General features: G+C 40.9%; 1 protein-coding gene across 5 annotated transcripts in view; it reads left to right on the top strand.

Moving 5' to 3' along the window:
• Positions 1 to 22,970, top strand: part of FNDC3A (fibronectin type III domain containing 3A) — a 3,267,883-nt gene that overhangs the window by 3,030,980 nt on the left and 213,933 nt on the right. For all 5 annotated transcript variants that reach the window (XM_044073165.1, XM_044073164.1, XM_044073166.1 and 2 more), the window contains one exon: positions 625 to 738. In XM_044073165.1, the coding sequence (XP_043929100.1) occupies positions 625 to 738 (114 nt within the window). The remainder of the gene's footprint in view (positions 1 to 624; positions 739 to 22,970) is intronic.

The raw sequence follows: 22,970 nt of genomic DNA, 5'->3' as shown, positions 1-22,970 counted from the left end.
ATACTAGAACATCAAGTAAGAAGGAAGCAGTGAACAGGGTTTATGTATTTGTAAGGAAATTAAAAATGTATATAATTGTAAAAAGGAAGAGAACACAGAGGCTATTTTGACCTTTCCTTTTAGTGAAGGAACTAAAAGATTTGAAGTCACTAAGAAGGATTTTCAAAGGGTTGAGAAAAAGCAGGATTTATTTGAGACTAGAGTGCATTCTCTGAAGCTGCCATCTTCTGTCAGGACTTATTTATAGTCTTCTGAAAGTTTATTATAACATTTATGTATTTGTCTTTTTTCTTTTCTGTTTTTAACAATTTTGTGTGGATGTTGTTTGAAATTTTATAATTTTGTTACTAGAATAGCAAATCAGTGAACATGAGACAAATAACTTTATTTTAAATGACCACATTTCATTTTAAAAGAAGGAACATGCCCTGTTCTTCCATTTTCTTTGTTCTGTAACACAATCCTAGTGCTTTACCTAGAAAACGCATGTACGGCAGAACTTGCAGTGAAAACGAGCATTTTCTTTAGGCTAATCTATGTAGGCTGAACATTTAAAAACTGTGCTTAAATGCTATAGAAAGACAAAATTATGCACTGACATCATTTGTATTACTTTTGCTTTAGTATGGACCATATTCAGAAAAATGTGAAATCACTACAGCTCCTGGACCACCTGATCAATGCAAGCCTCCTATTGTGGTGTGCAGATCAGCTACTTGCACAATAGCAAACTGGGAGGTAAGGAATTCTTTTTTCTGTCTTGTCTTTGTAGTCCACTTTAGAGCCATGCAGTCAAAAGCATAGTGCTAAAAATATTTTAATGATGTTAATGTTTTCTTTTCCATTTTTCTACAAATTTGAATATCTTCACTACGCCAACATAGCCGTGACCCCTTTGATGCGTCTGTTGAGCAGCATTAGGCACTACAAACAATGCTAGTATCTTGGCGTGTTTAACTAATTGTCAGTAACATTATTAATTGAGTTTATTTGCTTCCCTATTGCCAGTCTCATTATTTTGAATTAGTACCTGCCTGTTTGTGGACATTCAAATGTTAGAAGTGCCTCCCCATTACCTGTTACTTCTTATTGAACTAGTACTAACCGTGGTGGTGCTGCGGTAGCGTTGTCGCCTCACAGTTAGACGTTGCCCGTTCGATTCTCAGTTAGAGCGTCTTCTGTGTGGCGACATGCATGAATCGGCGTTCCTTCATTGAAGGTTGTGCATTAGGCCCTGCAAGCCAGCACGTAAAAATCTACTACCAATCATTAGCGGACCGGAGTTCCGCTGTGGCGACCCCTAACCGGGAAAAGCCGAAAGACAAAGACTAAACCCGTTTGTATAGATTAAGCTGTTAAAATTGTTATATAGGGGCTAAAAATGCAATTATACGTAGCAAACCGTATTATGGCATTCTGTTAAGCAGCTGTAGACACGGCAAACAAGGCTAGCGTCCTGGTGTGTTTAACTAATTGTCGGTACCTTTAATATATCATCCTTTTTGCTTCCCCATTGCCCGCCACCTATTTTTGGTGTAGTACAAGCTTGCTGTGTCTATTAAGCTCTGTAACTGTACTAAAAGTGTTGTAATGTAGTGGTTAAAACACTAATACAATAGTGAACCTCTTAGAAGCGTCTTTCAACTAGCATTAGACGCTAACCTTATTGAGGCGTTCTTTCTCAAGCAGCTCTAGTCGCCGCCAACAACACTAGTGTCCTGGTGCGTTCACTTTGACTGTTGGTGTGTTTAATTTGATTGTTGATAATTATAATTACTTGATCCTATTGCTTTCTCTTTGCCCACCTCATCTTTTCTTGGCTTAGTGTAAGTGTTTTGTGTCTACTAAGCTGTTTAACGCTGACACTCTAGCAAGCCTTACTGAGGCGCCTGTTAAGCAATATTAGACGCTGCACCTAACTCTAGCTAATATCCTGGCATTTCCTAACTAATTTGCGATAATAATAGTTTGTCCATGTTTTTTAGATATTGCTATATACTAAGGCTTGCCGCTACAAAAAGTCATCAAGCAACTAACTGAATGTACAAACTGTTCTTCCTTGTATTGTAACTACTGTTTTTGAATTATCCTTCTCACTCCTAGGAATATTTTTTTGCTACAACTACTGATATTTAAATATCTAACACAGTCTCTCTTTTTGCTGTAATACACATGTAAACCTGTTTAGTATCATTTTGTTTGTTTATCAAAGTGCTAAGTGAAGCTTATCATAACCTACTGACTTTCTACTACACTATTGCTTCCACTTTACTTTTTATCTTCTCCTCTCTTCCACTTCACTCCACACTATAACTCCATCCTCTACTCTGCATTCTCTACTTCTGCTCTCTCCTACTCCCCTTTTTCCCCCTACCCCTTTTTCTAATGTTTTGTTTTTTCTCACTCTTCTTTTCAGCCGCTCCCCAAGGTGTTATTCCCCTTCTTCACTACAAAACAGAATATCCTTCCTTTCAGAGAAGACAGCACTGGGCAGTCTACTTGATCTATATTAAGTTTATTGGGACCCTATCTCCCTAAAGAGACTCAGTGTATGTACTCTGTATTACAATATGTTTTACTAGCATCGACTGTAACTTGAGCAACATTTCTACCTCGGTACATGTGAAAGCAGCCTACCAGTGGTCACTGCACAGCCCCCCCACCACCCCATCTTTGGCTTACTGTCTTACAATCTACTCCACATACTTACCTCTATCTAACTTCTATATACTGAACTTCTAAGTGGAACCTCTTCTCCTGACAGTGCACCTCCCTCCTTTCTCCACTAGGTGGCAGCATACTCCCTATAATTTAAGCCCAGCAATACATTCTCCCTTACTCTCCACTAAATAACTCTACCTTGAAAGTGTCTCTGCCCCTCAACAAGAAAGCTGTAATTTTATCTCCCCTCACACATATAGCTGCTTTAGTAAGTATCTCTGTCCCTCACCAAGACAGCTGTACTGTCATCCCTCCTTACTTATATACTTGCTTTACTAGAAGGTTTTTCCCCATTGATTTAGGACACTAAGAATTTTTAGTATAAAGAAAGTTTTTAATTCATATACCTGCACCCCTGCAGTAGTTCTCCTTCTCCTGCCTCAGGTCACTGATTGTTTCTGGGCCTTCCCGCCTTCCTGGCTCTTCCCGCTCCATTCGCCCTACGGGCTCACACTGCTCCCCTACCCTGCCCCCAATTTCCACCCGCCCCCAGTAGTCCTAGATTTCTTCCTAACTCTATGGTCCCTCCCCCCTCCCCAACCAATCAGGACACTCATTACTATTAGGCCTTCCCTACTCTCCAACCTATCAGGATACACCCTGCACTCTCCCACTTTTCTACCCTGCCTACTTCTCTATAACACCCCCCCAACACACAATCTCATATCTCCTTTCTCTTTTAATCCTTAACTGTCTCACATTACCATGATCAGCCTTCCTTCCAAAGTACTTCTCTATTCTCCCTTCATCTTACTTCTACTAACACTATACCATTTAACCTCCTATACTAACTCTCATATTCCCTCTACCCCTTTCACTCCCCAGCACCATTACACATCACACTTCCACAACATCTCTGCATCTTTAGTTCCCTCCCACCCTCTCCTTCTCTTAAAAATAAAACTTTTTCTAATCACTAACAACTACTACAAACTTAAACCAACTCACTACCAACATTATCTACAAACAAAAATCAAATAAACGTATCCCCAACTTTACTGGTCTTCATTTAGTTGGTGACATGCACCCCAATCCAGGCCCAAATTTCTCTCCTACTAATCAGTCTTGCTCCAAAAATAAAATTACTCATAAAAACCTCATATTCCTCAAAATCAACGCACAAAGTTTAAAAAATAAATGAACACTCTTCCATGCCTGGCTCTCCCATAACTCCCCAGACATAGCAGCCATCTCTGAAACTTGGCTAAAACCACACATTAATGAATCTGAATTCCTACCTCCAGGATTTCATTCTCTCCGATCTGATCATACTAATAGAAGAGGAGGTGGAGTTGCCTTAATCTACTCTAACCTCCTAACTATGACCCCATACCCCAACACCATCCCCTCTTTTAATAATGCAGAACTAGTTATTGGTATACTAAAAATAAACAACCACAAAAGCATCTGTATTATTTCCATCTACATTCCTCCTGGTAACAATTCCAATACTTTAGAAGACATCCTCTCATGGTCCTCTTCTAACATTAAACTAGAAACCTTTATTGTGGGAGATGTAAACATTGACTGGGGAAACATCAGCAACCCTAATCCCTCCATTACTATCAACCTATTCATCTTCACTCAACTTACAAACTCAGTTACCAGATCTAACAAAACTAACCCCCCTGGCTCCATACTTGACTGGATACTAGTATCACATCCTCACAAAGTTATAAAATCTGGTGTCAATCCTGACCCTTTAGGAGACCACCTCCCTGCCTTCTCCATTCGAGCCACTCCCTCCTCACCTCCCTCTCACCACTTTATTCAAACTCATAACCTAACTAACTTTAATCAAACTTCTTTCTCAAACTCCCTGAAGCTAACTAACTGGAACCCCCTAAAAACTTTGCCTCTAGACAAAGCTGTTGAGTATTTCAACTCCACATTCTTAACTATCCTTAACTCCCAAGCCCCAATAAGATGAAAAAGAATCAAAACTAAAACCACCCCTTGGCTTACCAATGACACTAAAAAGATTATGCTTCAAAGGGATAAAACCTGGAAAGCCTACCTTAAACAAAAACAACCTGAAATGTTCCTTAAGTTTAAACAACTAGGAAATCTTGCCAAAAAACTAGTCGTTACAGATAAAAAATCCTACTACATCAAACTACAGGAAAACCACACAAGAAATCCCAAACAGTTCTGGAACTCCAATAACTCCCTCCTTGCACCAGGTACAAAAAACAATCCCTGTCCTGACACCAGCAAATCTGACACAGAAATTGCCTCACTATTCAATTCCTTCTTCACCTCCTCTATCGCCGAACTAACCAAGACTTTTACTAACAGTAACCCTTCCCCCCCAAATCTATCTTCCTCTCCCTTTTCAGCCCCACAGATTTTCAACCTCAAACCAGTACCCACCAACCTAATAAAGAAACTGCTCTATAAGCTAAAGCCTTGCTCCAGTGCCCCCGATAACATCCCTTCCTCCTTCCTAAAGATAGCTTCTGACTCCATAGCATTTTCCATCAGCATCCTAATAAATAGGTCTTTACTCAAATCCTATGTACCCAAACACTGGCGTTCTGCTTTCATTCTTCCACTTCGCAAAGGAGGCAAAAATTGTAACATCTCCAATTTCCGTCCCATTGCTATCCTCTCCCCTATATCCAAAATCCTAGAAAAATGTATCCACCTACAGCTCATGCCTTTCCTTACTGAGCACCAACTACTCTCTCCAACCCAGCATGGCTGCCACCCTGGACACAGCACTAACACTGCCCTTCTCTCCTTCCTTCATTCTGTGAACTCTGCTCGTGACTCCAGTAATTTAGTGTCATCTGTTCTACTAGACCTATCTAAAGCCTTTGACACCATCTCCCACTCCCTCCTTCTAAACCATCTCTCTGACCTCAACCTGAGTCAAAAAGCTCTTTGCTGGTTCTCCAGCTACCTTTCAAACAGGTCCCAAGCTGTGAAGATGGGGCCAAGCTACGTCTACCTTCCTCCCTACCCCTACCGGAGTACCCCAAGGTTCCATTCTTGGCCCATTACTATTTAATATCTTTATTACCAACTTTCATAAAGCCATCCCCAACACCACAATTGTGCAGTATGCTGATGATTCCACTCTGATCTGCCAAGCCCCTTATCTAACAGAGCTCCAAGCTCTAACCCAGACAGCATTTTCAACCACTGAAAACTGGATGTTCCAAAACCACCTCTCCCTAAATGCCAACAAAACCAAGATCCTGCTCTTCTCATCCTCCAAATCCTCATCTCTTGACAAAAACTCTTTCCAAATAACCAGCCTTAACAACTTCACAATTGAAATAGTAACCTCCACTAAACTTCTTGGTGTTACAATAGATGACCAGCTCAAATTCAATACTCATATTCAACTAAACATCAGAAAAACACACATAAAACTACTGTATAGAAACATCCACTTTCTGTCCCCTTCCACTAGACTAACCCTTGCCTCTACTTTCCTCCTTCCATCTCTACTATATGGCGCTCCTCTGCTCACTAACCTATCTTCTACCTTTACCTCCAAATTGGAACAATGCTACAATAAAATCTCTAAATTTGTCACTAAATCCAAATCCTCCTCTCATCACTGCACCTCCCTTCACTCTCTAAACTGGCTTGAACTCCCAAATCATCTTAACTTTCTCCAACTCACCACAGCTCATAAACTACTATTCCATCCTACTAACTGTCCTGCAATTTCGAATATTCTTCAACCCTATACTCCCCTCAGATCCCTTAGATCTTCTCACCAAAACCAGATCACAGTACAAAAACCGAAGCGCCCAGCAGGCCAACTTCTCTTATCCTTCACCCTTGCTAAAAAATGGAATGCCCTACCCACCTCCCTAAGAACCTGCAACAACCTAACCAACTTCAAAACCCAACTTTATTCTCACCTTTATCTAAATAGGATATGCAACTGTACCCTTCAACCAACACCTGTCCAGTTATCCTCCCCTTTCTCTCCAGGCTAACCTCTATACCTTCCTAACCTTCCTCTAAGCCCACTTACAGTTCTAAATGTAGTAGCTACTAAAGCATTTTTTTCCTCTTTTGCTTAAGCTACCCAGGCAAACCTCCTTACATTCCTCTCCTCACCTAAAATACTAATTGCATTAAGCTTCTAAACATTTAACGTTTTTAATGTTTTAATTTTTCTTCTTTACCTTTTCTTTGCTTTCTGTACATATGGCAGTCTTTTTCCCACTGAACTTAACTGAAATTGTTAATACTTTTTGCTTTGAGCCAGCTGATATTGGTATTGTAGTCTATTTTTGTACAAAACTGTTAATTGTAATGTTATTTGTGTCTGAACTCTTTTTTGTAATTATAATTGTTGTTAATGTGGAGCTTTTCTTCCCGGGCCTCCACTGAAAACGGGCCCCCAAGCCCAGTGTACCTCCCCGGTAATCAATCTGAAATAAATAAATAAATAAATGTTAATTTACACCCTACCTTCATTTAGCATTGGCTGCATTCACTAATACAAACACAGGCAACCCTTTTTTGAGCTGTTTGATAAAGAGTCAGAATTTCTACTCTTTGAAAGATGTCAAAGTTGCAGGGAGGCAGATAGGGGTAATGCTTATAATGGTCAGATATGCATATGAATACAGTGACTATATTTAGCATTAATTTTAGTCAGTATATATATGCTGAAGCTTGCAAGAAAATTTGTCAGAAAAATGGTAAGAAAAATGTAGAGCTGTGATGTCAGGGATCAAGATGTTAACCTCATTTGGTCCTCCATTGGAGTGCCAAACAAAACATGCTGTAGTACTGCCCTTTGATACTTGTACTGGAGGTTGCCAGTCCCTTCACTAGCAATTCTACAAGCCACAGAGTTTAAAAACTCGGCAGGGGCAGGAGGGTTAGGATGAGGAAAAAATCTAAAATAGTCACTATCTTTCAGTGAAACAGCACATCAGCATTATGTTCAGTGGGTAATGTCTTGATGTGATGTTGTCATTTTCATTTGTTCCTCAACCTGAGTGTCTCGGATCCGATCCTCAAATCCATCCTGGCTGCATTCCAAAGCTTAGGCTCCAAAACTCGAGCGCCTCCTACCCATAATTCCTCATTCCCTCAGATTACTCCAGATCTTGTTTGCCGTTCTACAAGACGCATCATGATCCAATCGCTTGAGCTCCGCTGAGAGTTTCTAGTGAAGTTTTTGCAGATAAGTCAGTTTATTCTTCCCACTTACTTCATTTTTCTTTTTCCCCTATTTCTGCTTATATATTAAAAAAAAAAACATCCGCTGGTTCATTCTTGCTGGTTTTCCTTTTCTCCTTTATCTGTGAGATGCCTGATAAACCCTTAGGGTTTAAAAAGTTAATTTCTTGTGGGCACAAGATTCCTTTACCTGATGCCCATAAGGAGTGCGTGTATTGTCTCAGCCCGTCTCCTTTGGAAACCTCCTGTTCCATCTATGAGGGTTTTCACCCTCGTATGTTGGCCGACCATTGCAATAAACTGATTCCATCCTCTGCCCCAGCGATGGGTTATTCTGCTTACTTCAAGAGGCTAAAACCCATGCCAAAAAGCATAAGGAATACAGGAAATGTTCCCCAGATAAGTCTGCCTCAGCATCCATCGTGGCTCCCAAAAAGGCTCTCAGAACATCGGATCCAACATCCTCGGATCCGAGTAAGTCTGCCGACTCATCTCCTTGGCTTTGAGCTCCTGCTCCTTCCTCAGGACCAATTCTGACTTCCTCAAGATCTCCATTTTGAGGAAGGGGTAGGGTCACTGAGATCTCCACCTGAGGATGTCTGCTTTGGAGACATCTTAGAAATCCTGCAAAGGTGGTTGGTCTACCCAGAACCCTACCCTGGAGGAAACTGTATTCTTGGAGGCTTTCAGGTCCGGCCCATCTACCTCTTGAGTACCCCCCCCCACTGAAGCACTCATCGACTTAGTATCAACCAGGGCATGGACGGAGCCGGACATTGTAGAACCTATCCCTAAATGTGCAGATAGGATTCTTAGTGCCCCAACAGACCAACCATATTTGATCAAAGGAGTCTCAGTAGATGTCATGGTTGTTGCAGCAGCCACAAAAAAAAAACACACAGGAAAGCTCCACTGTCCATCTCCCTCACAGGGAGTCTAGGGCCATGGACAGATTTGGCAAGAGAGTTTACACTTCGGCCACTTTCACCCTACAAGCACTAAACTACCTTTCTCATTTAATAGACAACAGAGGATATGATCAAACAGAGTCCATGTCTGATGAGGAACAGAAGTTTTTTTTCTCCAGAATGCCCACTCTACACTAAATTTCCAAAGCATCATGAGGTTAACTTCTCACGCTGCAGAGGACACCTCTAGAGCTGCTGGCTGGTTCAGACATTGTCATTAGGTATCATGCTTGGGTGTGGCTGTATGACTTTGCAGAAATTTCAAGGCATCATTTGTCAAGTGCACCTTTTGATGGATCATCATTGTTTGGACCCACTGTCAGAGACACCCACTCCAGTAAAGAAAAAGATGGAAAGACTTTGTCTGCCATTGGAATCTGTTTTTCTATGCCACAAAGATCCTTCTCAAGGAATCAGCTTGGTGGTAAAAAATTGTGGTTCAAGAAGTCTCAAGGTCCCTTTCAGGAATCCCAGGGAGATTTTTCCCCAGAGGCAGAGGGGGGAAACAGTAATGGTAGACTCCGCCTACATGGCAGAGAGGGTCTGCAAAATCAAGAGTCTCGAGATTTGTTCTCGGGCAGACCCTTTCAGCAGTCCTGAGGGGTTACTCAACTGACCCTCTCTAGATGCCATAGGAGAGTGCTTATCCTTGCACCCAGAAGCCTGGATAGCCATCACAAATGATCTGTGGAGTGCAAAGGATCATATCCAGAGACTATTCCATTCTCTTTTTAAAACATCCCAAACCAAACAGATTCCTCCTTGATGTTCCACCCAGTCAGAGGGAATCAGCAGCTTTGGAGATTGCAAAGCCACTGAACAAAAGAGTCATCCAGAATGTCCCCCCATATCAGATTGGATCAGGGATTTACTCAGGATTCTTCTTAGTACAAAAAAGACAGGAGATCTGAGGCCAATATTGGACCTGACATCCCTGAACAAGTCAGTAAAAAACTCAAAATTCAGGATGGTCATGGTCCAGTCCATTCTACCTCTATTGCAAATGGACGACTGGATTTGCTCAGTAGATCTGAAGGATACATATGATCATATGAAAATGAACAGATGCTTCAGAAGGTATCTCTGCTTCAGGCTGGAAGTCAATCACTTCAAATTCAGAGTCATCCCATTTGGTCTCACCACAGTTCCTAGGGTGTTCACCAAATGCATGGTGTTAGTCACAGCTCACTTAAGGTTGCAGGGATTCCACATGTTTCCTTACCTGGATGATTGGCTCCTCACTGCTGCAACCAGGCATCTACTCACTCAAGGCAGGGATTATTTGTTACACCTAGCCCCTACCTTAGGCATGACTATCAACACGTAGAAGTCGCAATTGAACCTTGTCCAAGTAAATAGACTTCGTAGGAGTGTGTCTGGACACATCCAAAACCCTGGCCTTTCTCCCTCCAGACAGAATTTCCACTCTGCGACTACATATCAGACAGATTCTGTCAATACCAAATCCACCGGTGGAATTAGTTCTAAGAGTGTTGCGGTCTATGGCTGCCACAATTACCCTGTGACCTACAGCAAGACTACACATGAAAATTCTGCAGTGGTCATTAGCAGTCCAGTGGTCCTTAAACCAATATCTCCTAAGCTGTCCAATCAGATTTTTCAAGAGTGTGCAAACAGTCGCTTCTATAGTGTCTTCATTCTTCATATATCGAACAAGGTTGTCCCTTTGTCCCCCCCCCCCCCAAAATGCCATTGACCATGGACGCCTCCCAGATGTGGGGGGGGGGCATTTCCAGTGACTGATGGTCCAGGGCACGTGGACGTTACAGGAGACCAATCTGCATATCAACAGCATAGAGATGATAGCGATGGTCCTAACATTGTAAGCCCTGCACAGCTTTCTTCCTCTATGGACTATTATGATACAAACAGACAATATGTCAGCTGTTTGGTACATCAACAAGCAAGGAGGAACCAGGTCTTACCCACTGTGTTGAGAATCAGTGAGAGTGTAGCAATGGGTTATCTCTACCAACCGCTTTCTAATTGCAATGCACATTCCAGAGGAGTGCAACATTTTAGAGGACAGGCTGAGCAGAGTCTTGCTGATGACTCATGAGTGGTCTCTAAAGCAGTCAGTGACAAACATGATCTTTCACAAATGTGGTCAACCCTGCTGCAATCTCTTTGCATTCCCTCAAAACAGCAAATGCATCAGGTTCTTTGCCCTAATTCCCTCCTCAGGGACAGTCCCCAAGAGGTGCTGTAGTTCATGCTTGCCCCCCTGGTCTACTTTATGCATTCCCAGGTTTCTTCAGAAAGCACACAGGTTGAAGAGCAGGGTAATCCTCATTGCTCCTTTCTGGCCTCGGCAAGTCTGGTTCACCTTCCTTTGGTTTTATCTCACCTGCCTCCATGGACATTGGAACCCTTTACTAGATGATCTGCCCTACCCATCAGGGCAGACTCACCTGGATCTCCCAGGCCTAAAACTAGCCACATGGTTTCTCCGATTCCGATGATGGCTAGACATTCCAGGCTTTCTTCCACTGTCCAGAAGGTATTAATTTCATCCCACATACCATCTGCTAGGAAAGTTTATAAGAGCAAATGGAAAAGATTCTCCATATGGGCTCAATAGAAGCAGTTTGACCCCTTTACTGCTGCCATTCCTGCAGTTTTAGACATCCTTGCTGATGTCTCATATATCATCTCATATTTACCTGTCCACTTCCCAAACTATCCTCACACTCATCAATCCTTATATCCCCCTACCTGTATCCCATCAAAAACCACCTACTGTTTCCCTACAAACTCATTTCTCCCTATAAGCACTCTGCTCCCTCAGCAACCTGCCATACACCTACAAATCTCATGACACTCTACTCTGATAATAAGTTGTCCAAGCACCTCTTCAACCTAATTCACAAGCTAACTACCATCTTTCTCTCTGGCGACATGCATCCTAACCCAGGCCCCCTCACCCTCTCCTCAACATCCAAATCTATCCTTTTCACCTCTCTAAATGCCCAAGGCATAGCCAACAAAATCCGCAACCTCCATGCCTGACTTCTCTACAATCGACCAGATATCCTGTCTGTTTCTGAAACCTGGTTAAAACCTCATATAAAGGACTCAGAAATAACACCCCCAACTACTCTATCATCAGAAAAGATAGAACCCACAAAAAAGGTGGAGGAGTAGCTCTCCTATACTCGTCCTCCCTATCTGTTATCCCTTATACTAAACCTATTCCCCAATTCAACAATGCCAAAATAATTTTGGCCCTACTTCAAGTAAATAAACACAAATACATATGCATAGCCTCTCTATACATTTCCCTGGGGACAACGTCTCTGTACTCGAAGATATTCTCTCCTGGCTTTCCACCAACATTAGTAATGAAACAATAATCTTGGGTGACATGAACATAAATTGGTCCTCCATTCAGTTCCCCACAAATCCCTAAATATTAACCTTTATAATTTCTCTCAGCTAATCAATTCTACTACTAGACCCTCTAAACACCTCTCCAGTGGTAGTATCCTAGACTGGGTCTTAGTTTGTCATCCTCATTATTTCTCCAGTAATGGCACACTTCCCAGCTTCCTCAGTGACCACCTCCCCACATTTGCCCACTGCCTTCCTTCCCCCTTACAAATATCTCATAACTATATTTCCACTCGTTCCCTAAAAAACTTTAATCCCAATACCTTCTCTACCTCACTAAAATCAATAAACTGGAGCCCTCTGAAAACTCCCCCTGGATAACACCATAACCTACTTCAACTCAACATTCTTAAACCTCCTGGATTCGTATGCCCCTCTAAAACTAAATGAATAAAAAGTGAAATTGCCCCATGGCTAACCAAGGACACACTAGCTGCCATGCGCCTTAGAGTCAAAGTTTGGGTACGCCACCAGAAAAATAAGACCCCCCCCCCTCTACCCTTAATGAATACAAAGTGCTCCGCAACAAAGTCAAGAAGCTTATCATAGCAGACCGCAAAACTTATTTCTCCATACTACAAAGTAGCCATAAAACAAATCCAAAAAAATTCTGGAATGAAATCTCCACCCTCCTTAATCCTGGCTAAAAAGAAAACCCTTATCCTGACCCTAATGCTCTAGAGATAGATCTGGCCACTCAATTCAACTCTTTCTTCATCAACTCAGTTAGCAAATGTATCTCATCCTTCACTAACAATACTACTCCCCTTACTACTACACCCCTCCCCTATCCTCCCCTTTCCCCTCACTCTCAAATACCTCTACCTCTCAACCTCCTCTTTTCTCTATAAAACCCATTCCCACATCCACCATAAAAAACTTCTCCAGAAACTGAAACCTTGCTCCAATCTCCCCGACAACATTCCCTCATACTTTCTTAGTATAGCTGCCGAAGCCATTGCCTTCCCCATCTCTGTTTTAATCAGTCGCTCTGTCCAAGAAGGCTATGTACCCCAACTTTAGAAAATGGCCTTCATCTTACCCCTTCACAAAGGGGGGGCAACAACAATATTACAAATTTCCGTCCTGTTCCCATCTTATCCCCCATCTACAAAGTTCTTGAAAAACATATCCATCTACAACTCCTACCCTATCTTATAGACAACCACTTACTAATTCCCACATAGCATGGTTTCAGACCAGGTCACAGCACTAACACTGCTCTTCTGTCCTTCCTCGAAACTTTAACAAAGCCCGTGACTCTTGCAGTACTGTATCAATGCTCCTACTGGACCTCTCTAAGGCCTTCGGTACCATCTCTCACAACCTTCTCCTAACTAAACTCATCCCTTTCCTTTCTCAACTGGTTCTCCAGTTACCTCTCAAATAGGCAACAAGCAGTTAAATGGAAAAAAGCCACCTCCCCATTCCTCAACACCCCCACAGGTGTACCACAAGGCTCCATACCGGGTCCCTCCTGTTTAAAATTTTCATAAATGATTTCCACCACTCAATCCCTAACACAAATCTTATCCAATATGCAGACGATTCATCTATAGTCTGTTCTTCCTCCTCTATCCCCACTCTCTTAAAACTAACCCAAGAACAGTAGATGAGAGACAGTCACCTAGCACTCAGTGCCTCAAAAACTAAACTTATGTTATTTACCCCTTCTAAAACAACCAGTATAGATAAAAACTCGTTCTCCATCACCAGCCACAACAATACATCTCTCGAACTAGTATCTGAGGCCAAACTATTAGTTGTCTTCATTGATGATCAGCTTAAATTCAACTTCCACCTACAAATAAACATAAAAAAACCCCACCAGAAACTTGGTATTCTCTACCACCATTGTTGTTATCTCACTCCCTCTACTAAGTTCACTCTCTCTACCACATTCCTCATCCCGTCTCTCCTATATGGTGCCCCACTCCTAACTAACCTACAATCCACACTGAAGTCAAAACTCTCCTCCTGCTATAAGATTGCCAAGTTTGCCACTAGCCACAAATCTCCTACCCATCTCTTTGTCGCCCTTCACAAACTAAATTGGTTAGAGCTACCCAATTATCTCACCTGCATTCAACTCACTCATGTTCACAAACTCATTTTTAGCCCCTCCCTCTGTCCCTCCCTATCCTCCTCCTTTAAAATGCACCTTCCAGAAAGATCCTTAAGATCCAACAATCAAAACTTAATAGAATTGCATAAACCCACCTGCCCCCCTTGCAAAAATCTCCTATCCTTTGCCCGTGCATGTCAATGGAACTCCCTACCACCATCCATCCGTACCATCTCTAGTCACCCTTCCTTCAAGACCTCACTTCACTCACACTTAACATCTCTCTGGGAATGCTCCTGCTCCCATCCCACATAACCTCTTCTCCTCTCTGTACCTCAGACATCTCATGTACTCCAGAGTCTTATTCATTTTCTTGTAAAGTACTAGCACAAATTTACGACAATTCTTATTTTTCTTAACTTTGTTTCATATTGTATCTTTAAATACTATGATTTTATTTGTACTTCTGTATTTACTGTAATATAATCACTTGATTATAACTTTTGTTATTGTGGAGCTTTTCTCCCCAGAACTCTATTGAAAATGGATTCTTCTTGGCCCAATGGACCATCCTGGAAAACAAACTAAAAATAAAATAAATAAAAAAATATCATACTCCATTGTAAAAGTGCAAACTGGTGGCCATTTCAAATTATCACATCGGGGAAAATTTTTCATCGCTGGCTTCTTCAAAGTTGTGCAACGCCTTTCTTAGAGGTACATTTTTGCTTTGCCCTCCTGTTAAGGATCTCACCCCTGCTTGGGATCTGACTGTGATTCTTCAGGCTCTAGTCCATCCACCTTTTGAACATTCGGCAAAAGTTGATTTGAAATTAATTTCTTGGAAAAACTGCTTTTTTGGTGGCCATCATTTCTGCTAAAAAGGTTTCTGAATTACAAGCCCTTTCTTTAAAACCTTATTTAATTTTCCAGAAAGACAGAGTTACTTTATGTACCAACCCTTCATTTTTACCCAAGGTTGATACAAAGAACAACATTAACTGATCCATTAACCTTCCATTTTTGTTCTGCAATTTTCAAAACAAGGGAGAGTATATCCTTCATCTATTAGATGTTCATAGACAACTGCGTTTTTATCTGAACAGGACAAAATCATTCAGGGAGTCTGATAATTGTTTGTATTCTTTGCCAGTATCAGAAAAGGAAACCCATTTTCTAAGTCCACATTAGCCAAATGGTTAACAGATTGCATCTCTTTTGTGTATGCATCTAAGAGTATATATCTTTGCCCACACAAGTCAAAGCCCATTCTACCAGACCCATGTCAACATCCCAAGCTTTTTGGTCTAGAGTCTTGATTGATGATATTTGAGCAGCAGCTTTGTGTTCAAACTCTCATACCTTTGTGTCACACTACAAGCTAGATATTACCTCCAGAAATAGAGATGCCTTTGGTTCTGCAGTGCTCTGCAATATCCTTCCATAAGGACCTCCCAAGGTTACTGTAGCTGGAGACTCTGTCCCAGAGGTTAAGGAAAGAATGAAAATGACAACATCAGATAAAGAAATTATGTACTCACCATAATGTTCCATCTGTGTTGTCCATTTTCATTCTTCCTCCTCCTCTCCTCCATTTTCATCCCCCCCCCCCCCGCCCATGGCTGTGAAAGACCTGACGGATATGCTTATAGCAACAAAGTTCCTGTTTGAGCTCCTGAACCTTGTTCTATCTTTTTCTGTAGTTACCTAATTATGTGTGTACTTCTGTAAATAGTTTGCAATATGTTAGTAGCAAACTCGATCTAAGGTAATCTGGGGGGATGAGGCATTATGGATAGGGGAGGAGCTCAAGCTTCGGAGCCTAAGCTTTGGAAAGTGACAGAGTTGAATCCGAGGAGCTGAACTGAGACCATCAGGTTGAGGAAGAATGAAAACGGGCAACACAGATGAATGTTATAGTGAGTACATAACTTCTTTTTTTTGACGTGATTGAGGTTTTTACTCTTAATCTGATTTAATTGGCAATTTAAAAACAACCTGGTTTCTGTATGGCCAAGAATGCAGCACTAATAGTTTTATGTACTTTCCAGTGCCATTGTATGGATTACTGTGTTAAGGTACAAAATAACTTTCATGCAACACAGTTCAGCAGAGAATAATAATTTCCTTTATTGCAAGAACATGTAGATGGGAGGCTAGGAATTCTAGGTCCCATCTCCATGAACTATAAAAGTCATGGGTATCTTATACCATTTTTGATTAAAAGCAACATTATTGTAACAACTAAAATAAGCCACTGACCAATAAAAAATGAACATTGCATTAATTTTGCTAAAATCTCCTGACTCTCTTTCTGTGCCTTTTCATATTAGGCACACGTTCCAAATTCCAGAAAATAACCTTCTATAAATAAAAGAACTTTCTGCACTTTTCTGTGTTAGCACTCACATGTTGGCAGGAAATAAATAATCAGAAGCAGACTGAAACAACCAGGAATCCATCTTGAAATAAAAGCGTATTTAAAATGAAATATGAACGTTAACATTTTCCCTTCACATTTCCTCATCTGTTGTTGTGAAGTCTTATATTCTTTTATGACTAGCCAGTGAGACAACAGTTTTTCAGATGAGTGGATATTTTTTCACTTGCTGTCAGACATTCCCACATGCAGTTTCCTTCTGTCCCTGACATGCACTATGCTTATATAATCATTTCACAAATATAGTCTTTATTATTGGCAATATCCGCTGTGGTGCAGTGGTAGCATTGTTTCCTCACAACAAGAGGTTCTCCTGTTCGATTCTCAGCTGGAGTGCAGGGAGTGCCTTCTGTGTGGAGTCTGCATGTCCTCCCCGCGGTTGGGTGGGCGTTCGAAAGACATGCGTAAATGGGCGTGCCTTTGTTGAAGGTTGAACGTTGAGCTGGCACCTCGGCGTTCATGAAAATTTACTGCCAATCGTTAGCAGACCAGAGTTCTGCTGTGGCGACCCCTAACAACAACCGTCTTTATTATTGGCAATGAAAACATATCTGCGTCTTGATGGAATAAAAAAACAGTTTGAATAATTTGCATAATTTTCAGTTCTACATTTTCTATTTACACATTCTCTCTGTTAAACACTATCATATAGATTACTAAATTTTCATAACACTACATTTTTATTATTGTTTTCAGTATGACTTCTATCTAATGAGGTCAGTGGCAGTGACTCAGTTTGATCCATTTGTAACTTAATACTTTTTCTAGGTTTTAAAAGCTTAAGGATCAAAACTTTATTCATGAATAAAACAAGTTCTAATAGTAATGTAATTATTGCAATAAGCATGAAGAACTTTAAAATACCTCCTTCCCATCCAGAAAAAGATTAGTGAACCATGCCCATAGAGAGCTGTCGGCTTCTTTAGCATGGGACAGTTCAGCAACTGTTTGATCATTTCTAAGTGACTACTGATGGCACCAGTGTTATCAGGAATAAATGAGCAACACACCATTTCAATGAGTGCATACATACCCCCTTAGAAGCAAAGATGAAATCAAGTGTCATTCGGTTTTGTAGCACCACACTGCGCATAGCAGTCATTTAAAAAATAATCAAGTTTATGGATCTGGAGGTGGCATTTCTTAGTATCTGTAAAAGCTTAGACAACTTCCTTAACTCCCACATGGATTTTACTGCCCCATAGGTAGGTCAAATTCCTGCTACAGAAATAACACCATCACCAAGATCCATGTGAGTAAGTCTTTAAATAGAAGAAACAGCATGATGAAAAACCCAAAAAGCGCCTATCTTGCCAGTTTGGTTCAGAATGTCTTTGGTATCTCTTTTGCAACAAGCATTATGAATCTTTCCATCAGGTAAAGTGTTTGTATGTCGGATAGCTGGAATAACACAACATGTGTAACAACAACCAGAACAGTCCGTAGTTAACCAGGGATAAGCTTGAGCTCCACAAATGTGATAGTATTCGAACAATGATGCCATATCCTGCCCTCCAGCCCATACCCATCATAAATCTTTCAAATGAAATTGCAAATGCTGTTTCCAGCTGAAAGTGTTTCATTTTTGCAAAAACAAACATATCCTTTTAACAGTCCTTGTTAGTTGAACTGGTATTATTGAATTGTAGAGGTGTGTGTAGCTTTTTCAATTTTTAGTAAGAAAAAATAGTGCAAAATCCTGTATGAACTTCTCTATAAGTCACTGGTGTTTAAATTAATAATACCTCCATCATCTATAGTAGGTATATGTGCACAAGTCTAACAGTCACTAATATTAAAAGTCTAAGCATATTTGTATAAGGCAGCAGAAAAAGTATTGAATGCAGGGTGCCACTCATATATTTTTGACTCAGTTCTAACTAAATGTTTATTTCTAGTTTTAGTAGTATATTTATCTCTAGTTGGGGTTGACATAATAGTTAAAGTATTTACCTTACAGCCAAGAGGTACAGGGTTTGATTCTCACTAAGGGAAATTAGCTAGGCTTAAAATGGTTCACAGGGCCAGCTAGCCTAGTACTTACCTATGAACCTAGTAATAAGTGGATTTGAAGAAGAATAGCAGCACCTCAACATAGGATGTGTAAGAATTACAGAAAAGAGCTGTGATCAAGCCAGGTATGGAAATAAGGTATGTAAGGAAAGCAGTCAGTGGAATGCAGAAGACATTGAAAGAAAGGAGGAGTACAGGAAAAATTGTGAGATAGAAAAGACAGGTCAGGCTAGGATGGGATACTGGTTGGCTAACAAAGAAACTGAAAAGGTGTTGCAATAACGAAGAGCAGGGCATCAGAGACACTCTTACAACTTCTGGAAAGTAATCAGATAGCACAAAGAAGCTCTATCAGTTTGCAAGACAAAAACAGAAAGGTAAAGAAGATAATCAGACACCCTTCATAAGGGATGCCAGCAATAACCTGCTCACCAGTCCACAGGACATCAAAGGCACATGGAAGGAGTACTTCAGTAGCCTCTGAATGAAGAAATCCCCACAGAAGCTGTACTGTCCCAGACACAGCCTACAATGAAGGAAGAGCCCACCTTACAAGAAGTAAGAACAGCACTAAGGAAAGTGAAGTGAGGGAAAGCAGAAGGCTCAGATGAGGTCACAGCAGATATGATAAAGATGATGGGCAAGATAAGGGAGAAATAGCACATGAGGGTACTCATAGCAATGTGGAGAGAAAGGCGTATCCCAGATGACTTGAGGATAAGCGTACTAGTACCAGTGTTCAAGAACAAAGGGGACATCCGCAACTGTGGGCTGTAGCTCCTGTCACATTGCATAAAAGTTCTGGAGAGGGTGATTGATGTAAGAGTGCAGAGAGTAGTAGAAAGTAAGATGAGAGTTGGGCTTCAGATCAGGGTGTAGCATAAAATGACCTATTTGCAGTGAGACAAATAGTTGAGAAGAAGCTGGAGATGAGGAAAGAGTCCAACTGGGCATTTGTAGACTTGGAGAAAACATATGATAAAGTCCTAAGAAAGCTGATTTGGGCAGTCCTAAGTCCCAGAAACACTGGTAGAGTTAGTGCAGGCTATGTACAAGGATACAATGACACAATTGTGAACAGTGTTTGGTTTTACAGAAGGGTTCCCAGTTGGAGTGGGTCTGCCCCAGTGTTCAGCTGTGAGCCCACTGCTGTTCATACCGGCAATGGACTACATTGTCAATTAGGTTAGAGTGGAGAGATCAATAAAGTTTTTGTATGCAGATGATGTGACATTACAGGTAGACTCTGAACAAGAACTTCAGCAAAGGATAGGGGAATGGAATGCAGAGCTGAAAGCACATGGGATGAAACTGAGTACAGATAAGATAGTTGTAGTGGCAGCAAATGGTGGAGTTTAGAAAATGTGGCGAATTGAGATAGAAGGGAAAATAGTGGAATAGGTTAATAATTTCAAGTATCTGGGAGAGGTGGTTGAGGAGGTGCCTGAATGACGAGGTCAAAGCTAGAATCAGGGTGGCTGCAGCCAACTGGCACAGAGTGTCAGGATATTGTATGCCAGAAGAATGCCAAAGAAGCTGAAAAGTAAGGTGTACAAATCCATGGGTATGGCATGGAAACCTGGGCAGTAAAGGCAGGGCAGATGAAGAAACTACAGGTGATGGTGATGAAGTACATGGAGTTGGTGATAATATGCACACTGTGAGACAGAGGAAGACATGAGTACATAAAAGAAGAAGCCAAAGTAGCTCCAATTGCAGAAAAGATCAAGGAGAACAGATTACAAGGTTTCAGGCACATGTGCAGAAGACTGTGTAGTAAAGATGCTTTTGGACAGACAGGAACAAAGCAAGACTTAACAAGAGCATCCAGCAAAGAGATGGATGGATTGTTTGAGAGAAGACTAGTGAAAGTCAGGCATGAGTGTCAAAGAAGCCAGGAGAGTTGCATTGAATAGAGAGAGATGGTGATAGTTGACATGACACCCCAACCCCATGGTGAAAATGGGAAAAAGGGGATGATTATGATTTATCCCTAATAAGAAGTGGTTCAGTACTTACAATTCCGATGGTTGCAGATGATTATGTACTGTCAGTTCTGGATGGCAAAAACAAGTGAAATAGGATGATGATAAAAATTACAGTAACTGCTCAGTTCTGGATGGCAAAAACAAGTGAAATAGGATGATAAAAATTACAATAACTGCTGTAATGATTAGTCCGTATGAAAACTGAGCATGTTGAAGCTGGAAAGGGTTCTGAAGAAGTTGGAAACATGGGTGTTGAATTGCTCGTTCATAGTTCACATGAAGTCAATTTCCACATTTGCATAATGGTTAAAGTGTTTACCTTACAAAGGCAAGGTGCAGGGTAGCTAGGTTTAAAATGGCCTACAAGGGCAGTTAGCCTAGTACTAAGCTATAAACCTTAAACTCCAACTGGAAGTGTTGACTGCAAATGGTCATACAAATGACTTTTGGTTACTCGATGCATTATCTAGTCCATTGTCAAAAGCATGATAAATGCTCTATATTTGTTGCAGAAGCAAAAAAGAAAAAAAATGCTGTCAGTGTTGGAGTAGTTACTGAATTTTATTTCTGACAAAGATGAGGTAGTGGAGTCACCAGATTTCACCTGTGGATCTGGTTCGAAAGGCAAATCAGTCATTTTCACTTCCAAATTTAGTTTGGATGACAAGGTAGGAAAGTCTTCAATCTCAATTTCTGGATACATACTTATTTATTGACACAGTGGTGTTCCTGGTTTTTCATCTGGTACAGTTTGCAGTAGGTTCTGCTGTTGCACGTGTGATAATGTTGATGGTGTCTCGGTTGGGTTTGTCGTGAGGGAAGGTCTTCTTGACATGCAACACACAAATCCAGGTGGGGATTCATTCACATCAAATGGCAGTAGTGGTTATAAACAAGACCAGGTAGGGTCCTTTCCATATGAGACACCAGAGGGTCTTTCAGGAAAATGAGTTAATGTAAACAAAGTCTCCAGGCTGCAATGTATAGTGTACTGCCTTCTGTAGTCTGTCGCAAAACATTAGATGCAGTTTTATGATAACTCTGTAAAACAGAACAGAGAGACCTGCAATACAGAAAAACAGATTTGTCTACATTCTCTAACTCCAAATTCATGGGGAAGGGTATAGCATGCATTGTCATGGGTATGCCCATAAAGATTTCACGGGGGTGGACTTTCTGGTGGTACTAAATATACTTCTCATAGTAAATAAAACTAAAGGTAAAACTTCTGACCAATTTAGGCCAGTTTCCTTGCTCATTTTATCAATTTGTACTTGAATTGTTTGATTTGCCCTTTCTCGGATACCTGAGGTTTGTGGCCTATATGGGCAGTGGTACTGCATTTTGAAATTTGGTGATTTGCATATCTGTTGTATTGCCCGAGTGGTAAAGTGGGTGCCATAGTCTGACTCGATGCAACAAAGAAGACCAAGTCTTGGGATTAACTCTTGTAAGAACTTTTTAGCTACTGTATTTGCATCATTCATTGCACAAGGATAAGCCTCTAATGATCCAGGATAAAATATCTACTACAACAAGCACATATTTAAACTTTTGTGTTTGTGGGAGCTGAATAAAATCCCACTGATTAATACATAATGGCCCCCAAGGTTTTTTAAAAGTAGTATTGGTGCCAGTACAGTCTTTGCCACTTTGTGCTGTAAACAGATAGTACATATATTAACAAAATGTTGAGTGATTTCTGAAAGGGGAAGGGCATACTAATCATTTGAAATCTGTTTTATTAAAGCATTTTTCCCCAAATGAAAAGGTAAATGGTACGCTTTTACCAACCAAGTTAAGAAGTTTGTGGATGTACCAACCATCCATCCAGGTGGCGCCACAGAAGGTCTGGAGAATGGCTGCAGCCATCACTTATCCACCTCACCTGTTAAGAATCCTCAGTCTGAGTCTAAAAAGACCATTCCTGCAAAGAAATATTGCTGTTAACTTCATGAAATTGCTGCAAAAATGAAGCCTGAAGAGAATAAGACAATCCATCTTATCTTGCCACCGTATCTGCAAAACTATTGCCTCTAGAAATGTAATAAGAATCATCATTTTTATGTGCAGTGTACTTCACCACCACCACTTCTCTTGGTATCAGTAATGTGTTCAGTAGTTCATGAACAAAAGCAGCATTTTTAATGACAGTCCATGTTGAGGTTAAATACCACCTTTCTCTCCATAGTGTCCCAAAATCA

The sequence above is a fragment of the Protopterus annectens genome, chromosome 5.part1 (assembly GCF_019279795.1).
Source record: "Protopterus annectens isolate FY-2018-M chromosome 5.part1, PAN1.0, whole genome shotgun sequence".
Taxonomy (NCBI): domain Eukaryota; kingdom Metazoa; phylum Chordata; order Ceratodontiformes; family Protopteridae; genus Protopterus; species Protopterus annectens.
The sequence above is the reverse complement of the archived record's forward strand: the minus strand, read 5'-3'. Positions and strand labels throughout refer to the sequence as shown.